This window comes from Limulus polyphemus, unplaced genomic scaffold, assembly GCF_000517525.1.
Source record: "Limulus polyphemus unplaced genomic scaffold, Limulus_polyphemus-2.1.2 Scaffold116, whole genome shotgun sequence".
NCBI classification, from domain to species: domain Eukaryota; kingdom Metazoa; phylum Arthropoda; class Merostomata; order Xiphosura; family Limulidae; genus Limulus; species Limulus polyphemus.
The window spans coordinates 138,923-157,090 of NW_013665726.1; the positions used below are offsets into that span (position 1 = coordinate 138,923).

At 32.4% G+C, this 18,168-nt stretch overlaps 1 protein-coding gene across 1 annotated transcript in view; it reads left to right on the top strand.

Moving 5' to 3' along the window:
* The first annotated feature begins 793 nt into the window (after window positions 1-793).
* LOC106471875 (ras-related protein Rap-2a-like) overlaps window positions 794-18,168 on the top strand; it is a 40,403-nt gene continuing 23,028 nt past the window's right edge. The window contains exon 1 of the mRNA XM_022401339.1: window positions 794-1,262. Coding sequence (XP_022257047.1) covers window positions 1,121-1,262 — 142 coding nt within the window. The 5' untranslated portion in view covers window positions 794-1,120. The remainder of the gene's footprint in view (window positions 1,263-18,168) is intronic.

Genomic DNA, 18,168 nt, shown 5'->3' on the forward strand with positions numbered 1-18,168 from the left:
CAGGTCTCTTATTGTCTTGAAATTATATGTAACATGTAATATATACGGTGTAATAAATATCTATAATAACAGAATCGAAACTTTCTCCAATCAAAATATAGTTAATCAAAAACAATGACTTCTGGTTGAAATAGTGCATCTATTTCAAAGGTAAATGTGTTATAAAAACATATTTCAGTATTCAGATTTCAGTTATTTTAATTATTTTCGTAATCTCCTTGGCGCCTGAAGCTTTCAAAACAAGTAACAGTTAAAAGAAAAATTCCAAAACATGTATTCAAATCTCACAAATATGATGTTATTTTACTTCGTATGTTATGATTCTAGTCAAATTAACATACGTAGTTGTTCTAAGCGTGAAGAAAAACATTTCCATTTTCAAAACAGGTAGAGGCACAAAATATCCATTAAAACTATTTTTGCAAGGTGTAGGATTATGTTGCTGTGGCAAACGAGTGTGTTATACGATATACATTTAGTTAATAATAAAGTATAAGTTAATTGAAGTTCAACTTCTGGCTTATGTCTTTATTTATTATTTAATATAATAATAACTTTTTTTAAATAAATAGAATGATTTACTAAATTTATTTTCTAACTTTTTGTTTATAAATGTATCGTAGCGTTTTTAAATAAACAAAATGTAGAGAAGATACGATAAATAATATTTCGAGTGATATGGTAGCGAATCCACCACACGCAATGTAAAGCTCAGAAGTAATTGCGTGATGGGAACCCAAACTGCTTCCTATGACACGTCATGTCTTACCTGTGTTCACGTCCGTCGTGCGCGCAGCTCTTGTCATTTGCCACATTTAGATCACAGCGTCAAGCCGCAGTCGTCCACATCCAAGTAAAGTCTCTTGCGCCCAAGCACCGATTCATAAAGCTTACGCAAACTCTTAGACCAGCTCTCTTTACACGGTGTGGACCAGGTTATAAGAGACGAAGTCTGATCTGCTAGTGTTATATCTATCTATCTATATATATATATCATATAAATCTTTATTGTGCCGTACTGTTGACAAATGAGTCTGTGGAACAAACAAAACAGCTAAATATTTTTTTCATGTGATAGTATGGGCTGAAAGGTGTGGGTTTTCAGCACGTGCTTCGTGCCATGCGCGGAAACAAGCTGGTAGTCCTAGGGGCAGGGGGAGTAGGGAAGACCTCCCTGGTGGTCCAATATTTGGAAGGATTCTTCTCCTCCAGCTATAAACCCACAGTAGAGGATTGCTATAGACACACTATTCAGATGCCAGGTAAAAGCTATTTTTATTTTATATCGCTTAATGATGCTTATCCTTGTAATTAACAGCAACACACACACACACACACATATATATATATATATATATTATCAGTTTGGAATAAGTACAAACTTGACATCAATCCTACCTACTAAAAAATATTGATTCAGATTGTAATAAATCGAGATTTAAATTCTTAAAGTGAACTCTGATTCGTATTTTATCTTTAATATATACTTAGCTAGAGACATATGAAAGATGAAGCTTACAGCAACTTTGATTCAGTATACCTATGTTCTAAAAGGTATTTTTCGTAACTAAAAGAACGAAGTAACTATTATGTTAATATTTTCTACAACAAATAAAATGATTAAATTAAGCTACAGTATCCATGGAAACTAGTGTATGATCAAACTTGTAACTGATTCTGGTACTACATTATATAAGAAGTAAACTTTCACATCTACCTTTAGATGCTATCCAAACATTTTAGGATTATCTTTTTAAAATTATGCTAGTATTCAACTGGATTTGTCTTCAGTACATCGTTTCTACGCTTATCAATACTTGGTAATTTTTATTTAATGAAACGTCTTAATAATGTTGATCTCTCTGTGTGTTTCTTACTTTTTAAGAAACAATTACAGATGTGAAAATGTTTTTATAAAACTACATCATAATTAGGCACACGACCGTAACGACGTTAAATCAGGCACATCTATATCGATGTGGTGATTGTCTTTTTATTAGCATAGTACTCTGATGTTAGGCTCATTTCTGTCCGTAATGACATTCTTTGTTATTAATTAAGTAATATTTAATCTCATTCACTTAAGTGATAATTGTCGCTTGTGTAAACTTTAAGTAAGGTTAGGTTGAAATGCATCATTGATGAGGATCGATTTTTTTAGTGTAATTACAATTAGGTTATGTAGAACTGTATCAGTGAAGATAGTAGTTTCTGTAAAGGAATAATACATAGGTTGGAGATGTTATATTTAAATGATTTTGGAGCTTCACCACGCCATTATAATCTTCTCTCCACGTCCATCGTATTCTTGCTGACGACCGTTTATCTCTACAATAGCCCTGAAGCATAATTTCTATGAAAAAGGCTTTGGCTTAGGGCTTTCATGTCCAAAGCCCACTACTCCTTCCTGCACCTTTTGGATAGTCTATCTACAGTACGAGGACGATGGCTCCCTAGCACTTGTTTAAACAATCTGATTCCACAGAAATATATAGGACTACGTCCAGTGACTTGAAGAGTACACCTTCATATGGAATAGCATTAATACCTGTTTTATTCTCCAGCTGCTTAAGTTATGTGTCAGTTGAACCGATATGTTTTGGAAGCAATTTGTGCATACGTGACTTGTTTCAGTGATGACGTTCATTTCTGTAGTAAAGTTGCAGTAAGGTTAGGCTCATTTTTATTAACGAAGAGAATCGTTTCTGTAGCAAAGTTGCAGTAAGGTTAAGTTCATTTGTATCAATAATGAGGATCGTTCCTGTATTGAAGTTGCAGTAAGGTTAAGTTCATTTGTATCAATAATGAGGATCGTTCCTGTATTGAAGTTGCAGTAAGGTTAGGTTCATTTGTATCCATGATGAAGATCGTTCCTGTATTGAAGTTGCAGTAAGGTTAGGTTCATTTGTATCAGTGATGAAGATCGTTCCTGTATTGAAGTTGCAGTAAGGTTAGGTTCATTTGTATCAATGATGAAGATCGTTCCTGTATTGAAGTTGCAGTAAGGTTAGGTTCATTTATATCAATGATGAAGATCGTTCCTGTATTGAAGTTGCAGTAAGATTAGGTTCATTTGTATCAATGATGAAGATTGTTTCTGTAATTAAATAACGGTTAGGTTAAGGTCAGCTGAATCAGTGATGACGTTTTTTTAAAGCAGAGTATGATTTCAGTTATAAATTGGCTATAATTTACAAATATATATATGTTTGTTTGTGTGTGTGTGTGTGTGTCTACGTGTCTTTTCAAAACGTCGCAAATAAAAAAAAGCTTTAGAAGCACATACAATGTTTAGAAGTCGACCGGCGTTACATAACATTTAGCAAGTGAATGATAAATTTGTTGAGAGCTCTTTCTTCCTTTGATAATCTAACATGTATCATCACTTTGATTATCCATAAATTATCCATATATCTTGCACTTGATACAAATGTTGCGGGTTCTTAATCTGTGTAAATCTAACGTGAGTTTTACAAATGAAATGTATTTTATTAATGAACAGTAAAATACGTTTGAGTTCCAGATTTTGTATGAGTAGTTAAACATGTTTTCAGGGTTAGCAGATGCGTTAAGGGTAACGTGTATTTTAGCTATTTGAATTATTGAATTTTTCTGCTCCTAACTCTTGCCTTGTGCAAGCATTAATAAAACTAAACACTTCCACATAAGCTATTCAAGGGCTATCTGCTCTAGCTATCCCTAAGTTTGAAGTGATGTACTAGAAGGAAGGCAGTTACTAGCAACTCAAGGGGTACTTTATTACAAGCGAGTAATGGGATTAACTGACATAATATATATGTATAATGTTCTCAAGGCTTAAAAGTATGAGTATTTTCAACGACAAGTTCCGATCCCGCAACCCCGAGGTTGACAATTCACATAACATAATAATATACTTTTTATGTACATATTATAGCGGGTGAAACACAGTTGAAATCTTACACTTTGAAATCATTAAGCTAAAATCAAGTGAACTTGAACATTTGTATCAAATAATAAGGAATTTTAAAATTCAGTCTTTATAAACTAGCCAATAAATTCACATTTTTCATAATAATATTGTACTTCAGTTAACATCACTAATAAAAATATGATGATGTTAAAGATTAACATAGTGCTAACATACATTCCCAAATATATGAATTTTGTGATATACAAAAACCTACAAGTTTTGATAAAGGGTATGAAATAAGACCTCTTAATATATATCTATCTGTCTTTGTGCTTACAATATAATCATTTACTAATTAAAATACAAATATGATGCGATAGAGTAACAAACGTATAATATTTTTATTTAACCCTAAAGTCGTGAGTAGAGCGTACAGAGATGACCAAGTTTTGCTATCATCTTTGAACAAGCGAAAATTCGCTATGCCAGTTTCTTATATAAAACTTTGCATAAGTTTGGGGTTCTATCTCTTTCCTCGTAATGAGACTCCCAAAATGTTGTTTTGGTATTCATGAAAAGTTTTCCTAAAGCAAGGTTACCTAGTTACTTTTGCTCAATGTCATTTCGTTTTGATCGCGATTTTAGTTGTAAAAATGTTTTTTAACATGTTCATAATATCTAGGACACCGCCCACTTAGTAGGAGCGACAGTAAATGTTTTTCGATAATTTTATAGGTTGCAGACTGACCAATCATAACTAAGTTTGTCAGCCACTGATCGATATAAAACAATGAAAGTAATTACAATGAGAAGAACAAAGTATCTTATTCTTTCTAAACCTCTTGCTCTGTAATTTTTTGTTTTGGTTGCATTCTAACGTTTTGTACGACCTTTCTTTTTGATCACTTTAACTTCAACAGGAACAGCATCGTAACTACATCCACAACCTTTATATTTCGTACAAATATCACACCTTCCAACCTTGCACTCGTAATTAAGACTAAAGTAAACATGACTTCCAGACATTCTCCCAGTATACATTGACTAGTTTAACCCTGAAAACAGGACTTCTATATAGGTAAGTTACTTTGCAAAAGACAGTAGACTTTCACCAAAATCTTGACACAAACTACAGCTGCCTTTGTCAAACCTATGGTGCTCAGAAATAAAAAGAAAAAAACAAACAATGAAGTACATTTATCTTTTATAATACTTCGAAACTTCTACATATTTCAATGTCTATTTTTATTCCCGCTTCCTTAACGGGACCGTATTCTGTCTTTCTGCTTGACAAGAAACGAAGCTTTTGGAAATGTATTCGTGATATATTATCAGACAAGTTTGTAGTGATTAACTTACATAAATGAAAGAAGAAAAACCAAATATATTTCCAGCTCCATGTTTAAAAAAAAGTAGAAAATGCTTTGATCTCTACAACATATCTTATATATTTCTTAAAAACGCAATCTATGAAACGTGAGATCTTCGGGAACTGCCGAGAGACAGAAGCAATGAATACAAAATATGTGAGATAAAACAAGACAAGAAATTCTTAAACTTTACACAACTGTATATATATATATACATATATACTAGTGGCAGACTTTTTTTCAACTAAGAAGTGCATTTCAGAAGAAACAAAAATAGGTGATTAAAACATGGGGTTGATGGAACACATATAACATCGAAGTAAAATAACTTTACCTAAAGGAAATACTTATTGAGATAATTTATCTTTATCTGATGGAAATCAAATTAAACGTAATTCTTTTATATTTTATAATTGGTTATATATATATATATGTGTGTGTGTGTGTGTTTTGTTTAAAATATAGCAAAGAAAAAATAGTCTTACTGCTTGAATCTTTGTATGTAATCGATCAACTTTCAAGAGGTTTGTTATGGAAACAAGGCTCCAAAAGAATATCGACTTTATGTTAGCAAATGGCGTAATGTGAACGTGGAGTAATCAAATGACGTAATGTGAACGTGGAGTAATCAAATGGCGTAATGTGAACGTGGAGTAATCATATGAATGGCAAAAACTATGTAGAAATGTAACCAATTTTCAAAGTCACCAGTATGTTTAAAGGTCTTGTATGTATAAATTAAAATTGAAAAGTGTACCGTTTTTCTCAACTTAGAAAAAATTTAAATTACCTCAGGTTACTCACTAAAACAGTAGTATATAAGGTTACAATTCCGTTCAGTTCTTCAATACAACACTATTAACAGACATCTTACATATTTGCTGTGTGTGTTTTTGTTTTGTTACTTGTTAGCATAAGCAGTGATTTCAGATATGTCTTGACATTTCACAATACATTTGTCATATTTCAACACGAAATTTTATATTATTTCAATCGAAAAAAGCGCTGTTTTTGAAACATTTAGTACTACTAGCGAGAAACAAAAAGTCACTAATTTGAAACTATTATTATAACTAGTCTGAAAACGATTTACCATTATTGAAACAGACAACGCTAATGTATTAGATAAAAGCATAGACTATTATTTATCAGTAAGTGACTTTATCCGAATGATTTCCTCCTTTTTTTTATTTAAATGTAGAGTTTCCAATATACTTATCAAGGAGTAAGAATTTGTGACTGAACTACAGATACAATATACAAAAATAAAACTACTGGAATAAGCGTAGGGACAGAATTTGAATCTCACGTTTTTTCTCTGCGAATATCGACACAGAGAAAATTTCCAAGGAAACACGGTAAAGCTTTTAGAATTTTCCTTTCAAAGTTATCACACTAGTTTCAACCTATAAATAACCTATTAAATGTCACTATACGTCTATCGCCTTGGGAAAGCTGTGAAAATCTTTGGAACTGAGCATAAGAGGTAAAAATATTAATTATGTTATAACACTTACGGATTAAAAAATGCAAAGTGCTCAAATAATCGTGTTGAATTAAGTAAGTTACAGCTTCTACTCATATGGATTGCAGTGATTAAGTATTTTCCGTAAAATATGTCAACCTTAACTTGTCTGGCTCAATACATTTAAAACGTTTTTTAAAGAATAAAATGTTGTGATTATTCATTACGAATTTATCATTGGTTACACCATCAACTAAGCGGGATTCGTTACTCTGTTTATTCTGTGTTGTATGATGAAGTGGCCTACAATAAAGCTTATAGCAATGTATACCACTTAATGTTTAAATATAAACATGTAATTTGCCTTTGTCTCTGATTATTTCAGATTCCACTCGTCAAAAACCCTAGTGTTTTATCCTTTTTTTTAAATTAAACTTATATTCAATATCTTAACGATCTCCAAGAAATTGAGTCGCGTCACCAGTTAATCTTATATTGAGATGTGTTATTTACCCCTGGTGGCTCATCGGTAATTTTAAGGGCTTATAAGGCTAGAATTGGTGGTTCGATCTATATAGCAGAGATAGCTCAAACAGTCCTTTATTTTAAAAGAAAGACATATTTTCTTATTTAGTCTTATCTATCATATTATTAGAACTACGTCGAGATACATCACAACTAATTAGATGCCAGAAAAACGTTTCTGTCGAAGGAAAGGAAAAAGGAAAAGTCGTCCTCACAGCTCTCAATTGAACAGATATTAAAAGTTGCATTGTTTCGGAAGATTCAGAGTGACGTTATCTTATTTTATAGCCTAAATCCGATTTCTTGCATAGAATTAACTGAGTAGTTCTTCAAAGAAATAAAGTTGAATTTCTAATATAAAGGTCAGAATAACGGGTTGCCCCGGTAGAACAATACAAGTCACCTCTGCTCTCCTTAAATAACGGGTTGCTCCCTTAGAACAACCCAAATCGTATCTGCTCTCTTCAGTGTTTCAAGGAACAAAAACCTCTTTAGTGATATTATCATTTTGCTAATATACCCAATATATAGTGCTGTTTCTCTCTCGTATAAGGATCATAATATTTATTTAACGGTTGCAGATGATATTCAATGGCAAGAAAAGTACTTTGACCTGCGTATAAATTAGGCATTTTGCCATATAACAAAGCAAGCTTATTTTTGTTTAAAGTGAATAAAGCTATATTAACACTTTATGGTCCGATATATCTAGTGTGTGTGATTGATTTCTCAATAAAGAGTATTAAATAAGAGTAATATGAATATTTTGAGAAAGCATACGTGATGGTAACCACGGTAGTCGAATAGTATAAGACAAAGGAAGCATACATGATGGTAACCACGGTAATGAAGAGTATAAGATCAAGGAAGTATACATGATGGTAACCACGGTAACAAAGAGTATAAGACCGGGGAAGCATACATTATGGTAACCATGGTAACCGAAGAGTAACCAAGGAAACATATTGACACTTCTACCTTTTCTATTCGTTGTGAGGGGGGGGGATTCACTCTATTCTTGGAGTTTTAATGATTCTTGCACAAGGAGATTATTTTCCTTTGAAACGGATCCCTTGGGATTGTTGCTTGTCAGCAAAAGGAAGAGGAACAATTCACTCCTTTGTTTATATTTCGTTCAAAATACTTTGATCTTTATTCATGAACTCATTCACTCGGCCGGTCTGTAGAATTCAGTACAACTTAACAAGTGAAAATAGCAGAATTATTTTAATGAGAGGGCGCGGAGGTACACTTCAGCTAATGAACAAAAGAAAGATAAATGTTTGCGTGCACACTAACATACTTGTATCAGACTGGTTAAAAACTGGAACTATGCACTTAAAATAACAGTAGTAATTGTTTATTGTTTTATCAAAACGTCATCAATAAAACACTCACTAATTTCAAAGAAATTTTGTAATAGCATCAGCAAATGTCTGTGTGGAATATGTTGAGAGTTTTCTTTCCAAACGAGCTATCTAACTTTTTTTTGGTAAACTACATCTTATTGTGGATTACTCACTAGAAATGTAATCACCATATACAAATATTCTTTCCTTGACTTTTCTCAGGCTACCTTGTGTTCCTGACTCAAGATAAGAAGACAGTAAATGATACTTTAAGAGCAAGCCAAATACATTAAGAATGCGCAATTTATGTTACTAAAGAGCTTTCAGAAAAATCTATTATACCTCGTACTTTGTTGTCAGAGTACTTGTAGTATTTTTTCAATAACGTGTATATATGTGTGTGTGTGTGTATATGTATATATATAACTATTGGAAGGTATATTTGTTTCCTTATTATGAGCGTTTACAGTATTTTATCGATCATAAAGACGTAGTTACAAATAGCGTTGAGACAGTTTTGACTCTCGGATCTATCCTTCAAAAACTTAATTTTTGTAACATTCAAAATTCAAATTTTAGCCGTATTTAGAATCATGCTCTTTAACGCTTTAAATTATCACACTAACATTGCAAAATTAACTAAACTTCCTCTCTTTGATCTACTTTTATCTGTGTATCCTGGTTTTTGTTGCTGTCTTAATCTTGTTTCAACTTTCGTGAAGTTGGAAGTCTTGTTTCAACCATCATATAGTATAAAGGATTCACACTAGTGTTGTTTCAATTATTGTACAGTAAGCAGCCTTATAACAGTCTTGTTTCAACTATCATATAGTATAGAGATTTCACACTAGAGTTACTCCAACTATTGTGTAGTAATCAGCCTTATACTAGTCTTGTTTCAACTATCATATCGTATAGAGGTTTCACACTAGTGTTGCTCCAACTATTGTGTAGTAAGCAGCCTTATACTAGTCTTATTTCAACTATAATATAGTATAGAGGTTTCACACTAGTGTTGCTTAAACTAGTGTGTAGTAAGCAGCTTTATACCATTCTTATTTTAACTATCATGTAGTATAGAGATTTCATACTAGTGTTGCTCTAAATATTGTGTATATAGGTAAGTAAGTGTCTTGTAATATTGTAGAAAAGTGTTTACTAAATAACGAACCAGGAGAGATATGGTGTAAAAGAACATTAAACTTTATTCAATATCACGTAATATGGCTTTTATGCTTCATTTCTATAACACTAAACGTGTACAATTTCCTGCTAACAACGCCAAGTCTTCTTCAAAATGACCAGCCAGCCATCTGGATTTGGAGAACTTCTTATTAATTTTGGTTCTAAATTACCTGTTGGAAAATCCAACAAACTAGAACACTTCAGTGTCTATGATTGGTGGTTATCCATACTCACCAACGCTTACTTAAAATTTGTTTTTAATCCACATTCTAAAAGGAATATTTCATTAAAGAAATCACAGTTGAGAATATTATATTTTGTTTAGTTAAATTTAGTTATTTCTAATAATACTTGAGTGGTCATAAATGTCGTTGATAGTAACATTACTGTTGAAACGAAATAGGCCTAGAGCATACTCTCACTGTGTGATATAATACAACAACCATGCTAAGATTCTATTTTTTCAGTCACATAATATCATACTTTATGATTAAAAACTAGAGCTTATTTCACCATTAGTGAAGTAACTTATTTATAATGGCAAGTTGAAAATTTCGTTAATGAAGCGAGATATATATAGCAAATCGATTTCCCAAACGTTTTAAAATATGAGCTGCTTTGTAATTACCGTAACACATGATGTTATTTTGTTCTTCCCCACTTAACGCTCCCTTAGAGATCTTTCCATATCTCAAATTGTATTGCAAGCGTGCAGTAAAGTGTTTCAGTGAATAAGTGAGCACCTTATAACCCATTTTTAGAAATATTTAAATTATAATTGCCAGTGTTGTATTCTTGAAAATATAACTTAGGATGTGGTACTAAAATATCTTAGGAATCTAAAGAATTAATGTCGGTCGTTGCTAAGAAACAGAAGCTAAACAACTTCCAACCAAAGCAAATAACCTAGTATTCCGTTGATAAGGGTGTAATGTTAAAATATCATGTGAACCAAATCAACCAATCTGTACATTTATTTTCCAAGTAAATGTTTTAAAATAACTTCTTAATTCAAATAGAAATATAATTGTTACAATTCCTTAACGAAGTGCTACTGAACCCAATATATATGTAGTTAAATGGTAGAGTTTGTATTATTTAAAGGTTATCAAAAGGTTGTTTTGAAGGTGGATTAAATGCGCAAATTATTCATGAACATGTTAAGAGTATATGTGACATTATCTTCGATTGATAAAATCCTTATAGCAAAAGCTAGATTTAATGGCTAGTTAGCAATCATGATTAAATTCTGAAAATAATCAAGCAGAACCTCTGATTTAATACTATAAGTAGCAACATAGCGTAGACAGTTGAAATTAAAGCGAAACACGGATTGGTTAGAATAATAAAAAATGCTACTGATTCATCAGTTAAATCTGATTACGGCCCAAAATATTACTAGAACAGTAAATAAATATAAGCGGGAACAGCATCAGAAAAACGTTGTTACATAAATTATTTACTTTTTATTCTCTCTAAAGTGTTACACCGTTAACCCTAAGTTTATGCTGGTTTTCTGAAATGGCAACTTGTACCGCCTTAGATAACTAAAACGGATAGTAACACTCAGACCGAACATTTTGCCAATTAAAAAGTATCTGAAGAGGAGAAATGAAACAAAATTCGAGTGGCTATTACCTTCTCACAAGACACTCAGCACAGTGCTCATTATCCTGAATGATGCTAGTCAGGGCTTTATTATACAGATAAGAACCCTAATGAAGCTTATCGATAGGATTTACGAAAATGAAAAACCATAAAAGAACCTTAAATATAATGTCAAAATATAGGTTCTGGTTCTTAAGTACACAATGTTATTAGTGATTTGTTTTGAATGTAGATATGTCTTTTTTTATTATTATTCTGTAAGAACGAACCGTAATGTAGAAAATATTTGGTTTTGTTTTGATGCAAATATTATGTTATAAAACAAGATGAGAAATAACTGCTTTTTGTTATTTTGGTTTAATGATCCATTATACTATTGATTTTATGTATTCTTACGTTTGGGACAGTTTGCAGCAACCCTATTTATGTATTCTTACGTTTGGGACAGTTTGCAGCAACCCTATATATGTCTTTTTATCTGTTTGCCTATCTATACAAATACAAATTCCGTCCAAAATACCTACTATAATACTACATACTACACCAACCAATATAAAATCTTATTGTAATGATGTATTTACTAACTTTACCTGTTTCTAATCTCTTCCAAAAGATTTGAAAGGATTTTTTTTACAAGCGCGTGACATCTAGAAACGTTAAAGTATAAAAACTTTAACTAACCCAGTACAGGCTTACAGTAGCAGCAATTTCATATTATTTCAAATTCACTTTATATGATGTAAACCATGTCAAAACTTTTCGCCTACAAGGAGAAAACCTGTAACCACTCCTTTAAAAGTAATGTTTTCATATTGTTATCACTCATCGTATGATGTTTCACCATACTAGTTCCCCCCTAAAAACAATTCGTGATTCGCCAGATTTCACTCATGGTACGATGTTTTACCATACTGGTTTCCCTAACAATGCTCATGATTCGCCAGATTTCACTCATAATATGATGTTTTACCATACTGGTTTCCCTAACAATGTTCATGATTCGCCAGATTTCACTCATGGTTAAATCTCATACCATCCCTAAAAATGTTCGTGATTCGCCAGATTTCACTCATGGTATGATATTTTATCATACTGGTTTCCCTAATAATGCTCATGATTCGCCAGCTTTCACTCATGGTATGATATTTAACCATAGCAGTTTCTCTAACAATGTTCATGTTTTTCCAGCTTTCACTTATGATATGATGCTTTACAGTACTAGTTTCCTTTGAAATGATCACAATACATCACCTTCCACAGTTTTGAATTTATTTACAACATTTTTAGGTGAACAACTTAACAATCTTAAGAGTAAGACGATGATTTTAAACGGTGTACTAAGTTATAAGACCTTTTAAATTATAGTGTATATCTGTATATTTGTCTAGGTGTCAATTTGTCTAAAATGAGTTACCTGCTTTTTTATAAACACATTTGTCCTGTTCATATAAAATGGGTCATAGAAAATGCTTCATATCCATGGATTATAAAAAAAAAATTGGCTTCTTCTGTTTTTAATTCACGCACTCCTTTTTTATTTATGCTCAATACATTATTAACTTTTTCAGAAATCCAATAATCTTTTTCAACTTCCCCTGCTTTCCAAACAACTGCAAATGAATCAGACAGAGCTTTAGAACTTTGTCTTCGTATATTAGGATTTCCTAGCAATATATCATAATTATACGTTAGAGTATCGGTTTCTTATTTATCTGGACTATATGCCATACACCCACAATCTGCTCTCATTATTGGCCAATTACCAAGGATATATTATTAAAATGCAACTGATAGGGGAAGATTTTCTAATCCAGTAACCACATTCTTTCTTCGTATATAAGAGATGTATATTTATAGCTTTCTTATTGGGAAAATTTGTTCCTGTCTATACACGTGATCCAGCTCTCTCATCAACAGCGATGTACGAGCAACAAGGGACCGTGCTAGTTTATTATTAACAATATATAAACACCAGGTAAGGCTATGCTCAGTTGAAAAAAAACAAATAACCCAGGGAAGTAAAAGAAAATCGATACATTATTTTACCGAAACAACAGCTAGATGCAAACAAGACATTCTAATACATTATCAAGGCATTTCTTGTCGTTTGTTGCAAGAAGACATTCGAAGAAAATCTTGACAATGTGAAAGCTTGCTACATGAAATAAAGAAAAAACAACTCCAGTGATAGATTTTATCTCAGTCCCCAACCTTCTTGCAATATCTTTGTCACAATATAACTAAATTACCTCGTAAATTAAGTGTTGATGGAGACTAGTTAAAAAAGAAACAGTTGAAGAAAGTTATTAATGATTAAAGATTTCAGCTGTTTTTGTAAAAGAAGCCAAAGACAGCTTTCTTAATATTTCAGTAAAGTGGGCGAAAATAATTACAGTGTCACATAATTAATGCATAATGCTTCCAAATAAACGTGAACCCTGTTAGCCAATATGAGTCATAACGTACAATAAACACCAATACATTAACTGTGACGTAAGCATACGATGCGAGTACAGTAATCAAATTTTGGAAATGACACTGATTGTTAATCAAAGTACGGAGTAAAGGAAAGTGTGACCAATATATTCCATTTTTCTTATCGTTTTAGATTTTTTTAGCAGTTTTAGGACATCTTTGGCACATGTATTTAGCTTGTGAACTTTATTATTGTACCAAAATTGAAAAGGAATATATAAATATTGTGTAACATAATCACATAACAACGAAAAATACATAGCGCAAAAAAATGAAGTTTCAGATTTCCCAAAGTCATAAAGAAATCTTTCCTACAAACATCTTGAATTGTAGTTGAAGATTTATCATCAGACATCTAGTTATTATTTCTAGTGGTTTCAAAACGACAGAACTTAAGATGAATTTGTGCAAATCTTCCACTGCTTTACGCGGGAACTTATAAAACCAAGCAATTCAGAACTTGATATAGATATAGTGGAACGACAAGGTCAAAGCTTTCTTTCGTAAGGCAACATAAAATACTTTTTATCTATCGTATAAGATATTTTTTTCCAAATAACGGGCCCGGCATGGCTAGGCTATGGTGCTTGGCTCGCAATCTGAGGGTCGCGGGTTCGAATCCCTCGTCCCATCAAAACATGCTCGTCCTTTCAGTCGTGAGGGCGTTATAATGTGACGGTGAATCCCACTATTCGTTGAGCAAAAGAGTAGCCCAAAAGTTGGCGATGGGTAGTGATAACTAGCTGTATTCCCTCTAGTCTTTCACTGCTAAATTAGGGACGGCTATCGCAGATAGCCCTCGTGTATCTTTGCGCGAAATTCAAACCAATCCAAATAACGTTTTAGAGCAAAGCCCCATTGGACTATCTGCTGTGTCCACCGCCGGGTATCGAACGGATTTTAGCGTCGTAAGTCAGTAAGCTGAGGAAATAGCTGAGAAATGTCAATGTATCATGTATTTTACGCAGTTACTTTATGATATTAATTCACGTTTGATCTCATTAGTATAAATTTTAAATCTACTCACTTTTTAATATTGTACATAACATTATAATCGTTATTCGTCTTTCCAACGCTCATAATTAGTCAGTCAAACAACACTATATTGAGTAGAGCAGCTTATCTCAATATAAGTTGCTAATCAGTGATATCAAAGCATCTTAGTTAATGTATATCATCTACCTTAGAAAAGTCTGAATGATCATACAATTGTAGCGTACTTAAATTCAGAATTCATTATTTTAAAAAGTTTCCTATTCAAAAATCCAGTAACTAATAATCATTTTTTTTCTCAGTAGTTGCCAGCTTTTTCTAGTTTGAAAACGTTTTAAAGTTTTATATACTCGATTGGCTAAGCACGGCTCAATAGCTGGTGTGCTTGTATGTGGAGCTAAGGTTTCGTGGGTCGTGTCCCGTTACCGCTAAAAACAAAATCATACTCTATATTTGAAAATCATGGGTGTTCTACCATTATATCTGTCAGAAGTGTAACCCAAGATTTGGTGGTGGGTCATATTGACTAAAACTGCCTTCTCCCTAGTCCATCACTTTAAAATTAGGGCGTCTAAAATTAGGTATAAGCGAAATAAAAAATATATATATTTTGTGGTGCTGATAAATAGAATCAATCACTTTGAGTTCAGCAGTCAATAGGATTTTTAGATAATCAAACCTTTTCAATTTTTATTCTAGCTTTCCAAAAATTATAGAAAAGTTTAAAAGTAAAAAAATGAAAGTTTTAGAATTCTTCATTGTAAGTAACTTGATCAAATCTCACTGCAGCATTTTACTAACATATCATTCTTATACAATCACTAGTTTAAATAAAATAAATAAATCCATCAGTGCTAGTTAGGCCGTCAACTAATCCATGAGAATAATGGAAGTTTGAGAAATGTACTTATCCACACTAACTCGTGAAGGAAAGGATTACCACGCTAAACTACTGCCATAAATGAAATAACGAACATAAAAATGATCCATATACGTGTTGTTTTACATTTCACAGAGATTTACTTATAGGACTGAGTTAATTTAAGATCTCCCTAGTAGAAATATCTGAACATGATGTTTATTATTAAACACAAAGCTACACGAAGGACTATCTGTGCTCTGCCCACCACGAGTATCGAAACCCGGTTTCTAGCGTTGTAAGTCCGCAGACATACCGCTGTGCCACTGGGGGGCTATATTTGAACAACAGATAATCATCGAAAATACTTATAAACAAAAATCATATACATTTTCAGTTATAGTGTTAATACAACTTTTAAGCCAAAGTTCGGTGAGAAAAATACCAATCACGTTAAAGCTATGACAGTTATTTTAAAATCTGAGTGGGGTTATTGGACGTCATTTTAAATGGCTTCAAATATGCTTGCTTTGAATACTTACTATTTATAACACAAAATATATTTTAAGTGTTATGTTATTGATATGAAATTGATGTAAAATTTAGAGATAAAATCAACAACTTTGAAATGTATTTTAATGTAACAGTTACAGGCTCCATTGACATTTGACTAGAGTTTCCTAGTTATCCAGAGACGAACACTTTGCTACTCTTGCAAGTAAGATAAAAGTACTGAAAATAACTCCTGCCCTTTGTTACGCTTGACGTGATTTGTGCAAGTCACGTTTAAGTCTTGACAAGTGAGTGTATTGACTTTAGTGCCTCGTGAAGGACAGTTACTAGTGTTTTTCTTCTCGAGTTCTGTTGTTTTTTTGCTACTCACACTGGTGGTCAGTGGCATCAGGTGATGATATTACAACACATCCTGAAACGGATCGCTGTTCATTAAAGCATATAATGGCTTTTGTACATCCCAAATATATATATATATATATTGTTTGTTTACTTGCGCGAAAAATTAAGAGAAAAAAACTTATCATTACAAATTAAGCTTGAATATGTCGTGAAAACCTTAGAAAATGGTTCCAATTTCTACAGTAATATGTATTAGAAACGTATTAAAATATATGATGAGTATGTAACTTGTATCATGGTCTTGTCACTCCTGAAAAAATAACATCGGATTGAATTCTCCCCGGGCAGAAGTTGTGCAACCTCATCTTATTTCCACTTCAGTCAGTTGTTGCTATTTTTTCAGTATTTCACTGTGTAAGGATAACTATCAAAATGTGTAACTTAAGTTGCTTTTATATATACATGTTGACTTAGTCACTACGGCAAGTGAACACAATGAATTTTATCTGTTTTTTTTTTTTTTTGGTGTTGTTGGTTTTCATAGTAAAAAAAAAAGCTTGCTAAATTTTGGTTTCGTATGCATATTTGTGAAACTCGTAGGCAGAATCTATTTTCATTTTGAACAGGAAGCATGTGGGAATTTCAAACAAATATGACCAACGGCCGTTACTGTTAGTTAGAGGCAAACATTTGTTTTTACCCTATCATATGGTTGTAGAGGTCTCCTTTCAAAACAAAAATCAGGAAATGTAAACAGATGATCTCAACCATGACAACAATTGTTTTCCGGTTCCCACAACTTCACAATAAATGCCTACAGGTCCAGTCTAGTGTATTAATATAGTCAGTATTTACGGGAGCTATAGGGACACACTCGATAAAGGCGTTAAAGTACACCTTTTCTTTCCAATAACCATTGTTATTTTCAGATACTTAATTATTACAACACATTACAAACTTTAATCAACATTGAGGTTGAGACTTTGCAATTAAGATGTTTACATTAGTTTGGTAATTAGACCTGAACGCTTAAAAGCCAATAAAGTTGAAAATAACCAAGCAAAAAAAAAAGAAAGAAACAACAACAGCACACAGAGTTAAGGTAACATAAAATATAGAAACTAGAAAGATCGTACCTTACTAGCACCTACAGTATGCTTTATTAACCTGTATTAATACACAATAGGCCTACTAACGGTGTTAAAAACTAACGAAACGTTTGTTCAGAATATTATTCCACACATTCTCTCTTCTTTTTTTTTGCCCTTGTATGAATTTAATAATACAGACATTTTGTATTTTAGTATTCTTTTATTTAAAAAAATAGTGTAAAAATGATTTTATCTTCAGAATTGGAATTGGAATTTTCAACCTGAACGGCACCTTTCGATCAAGGTGATTAATTGGCCACATCACAGGCCCATAGGGTTCAGGTATATCCGTCCATAAACTTGAATTAACTAGGGATCAGGGGGAAAGCAGCCAGCCAGCAGCACCCGCTGCTTTGTTTGACTTTTTAAACTATATTTAAACTATATATACTATTACTTGTATTAAGTGCGCATAGCTGAGTTTGTTTGTTTGTGATTAAG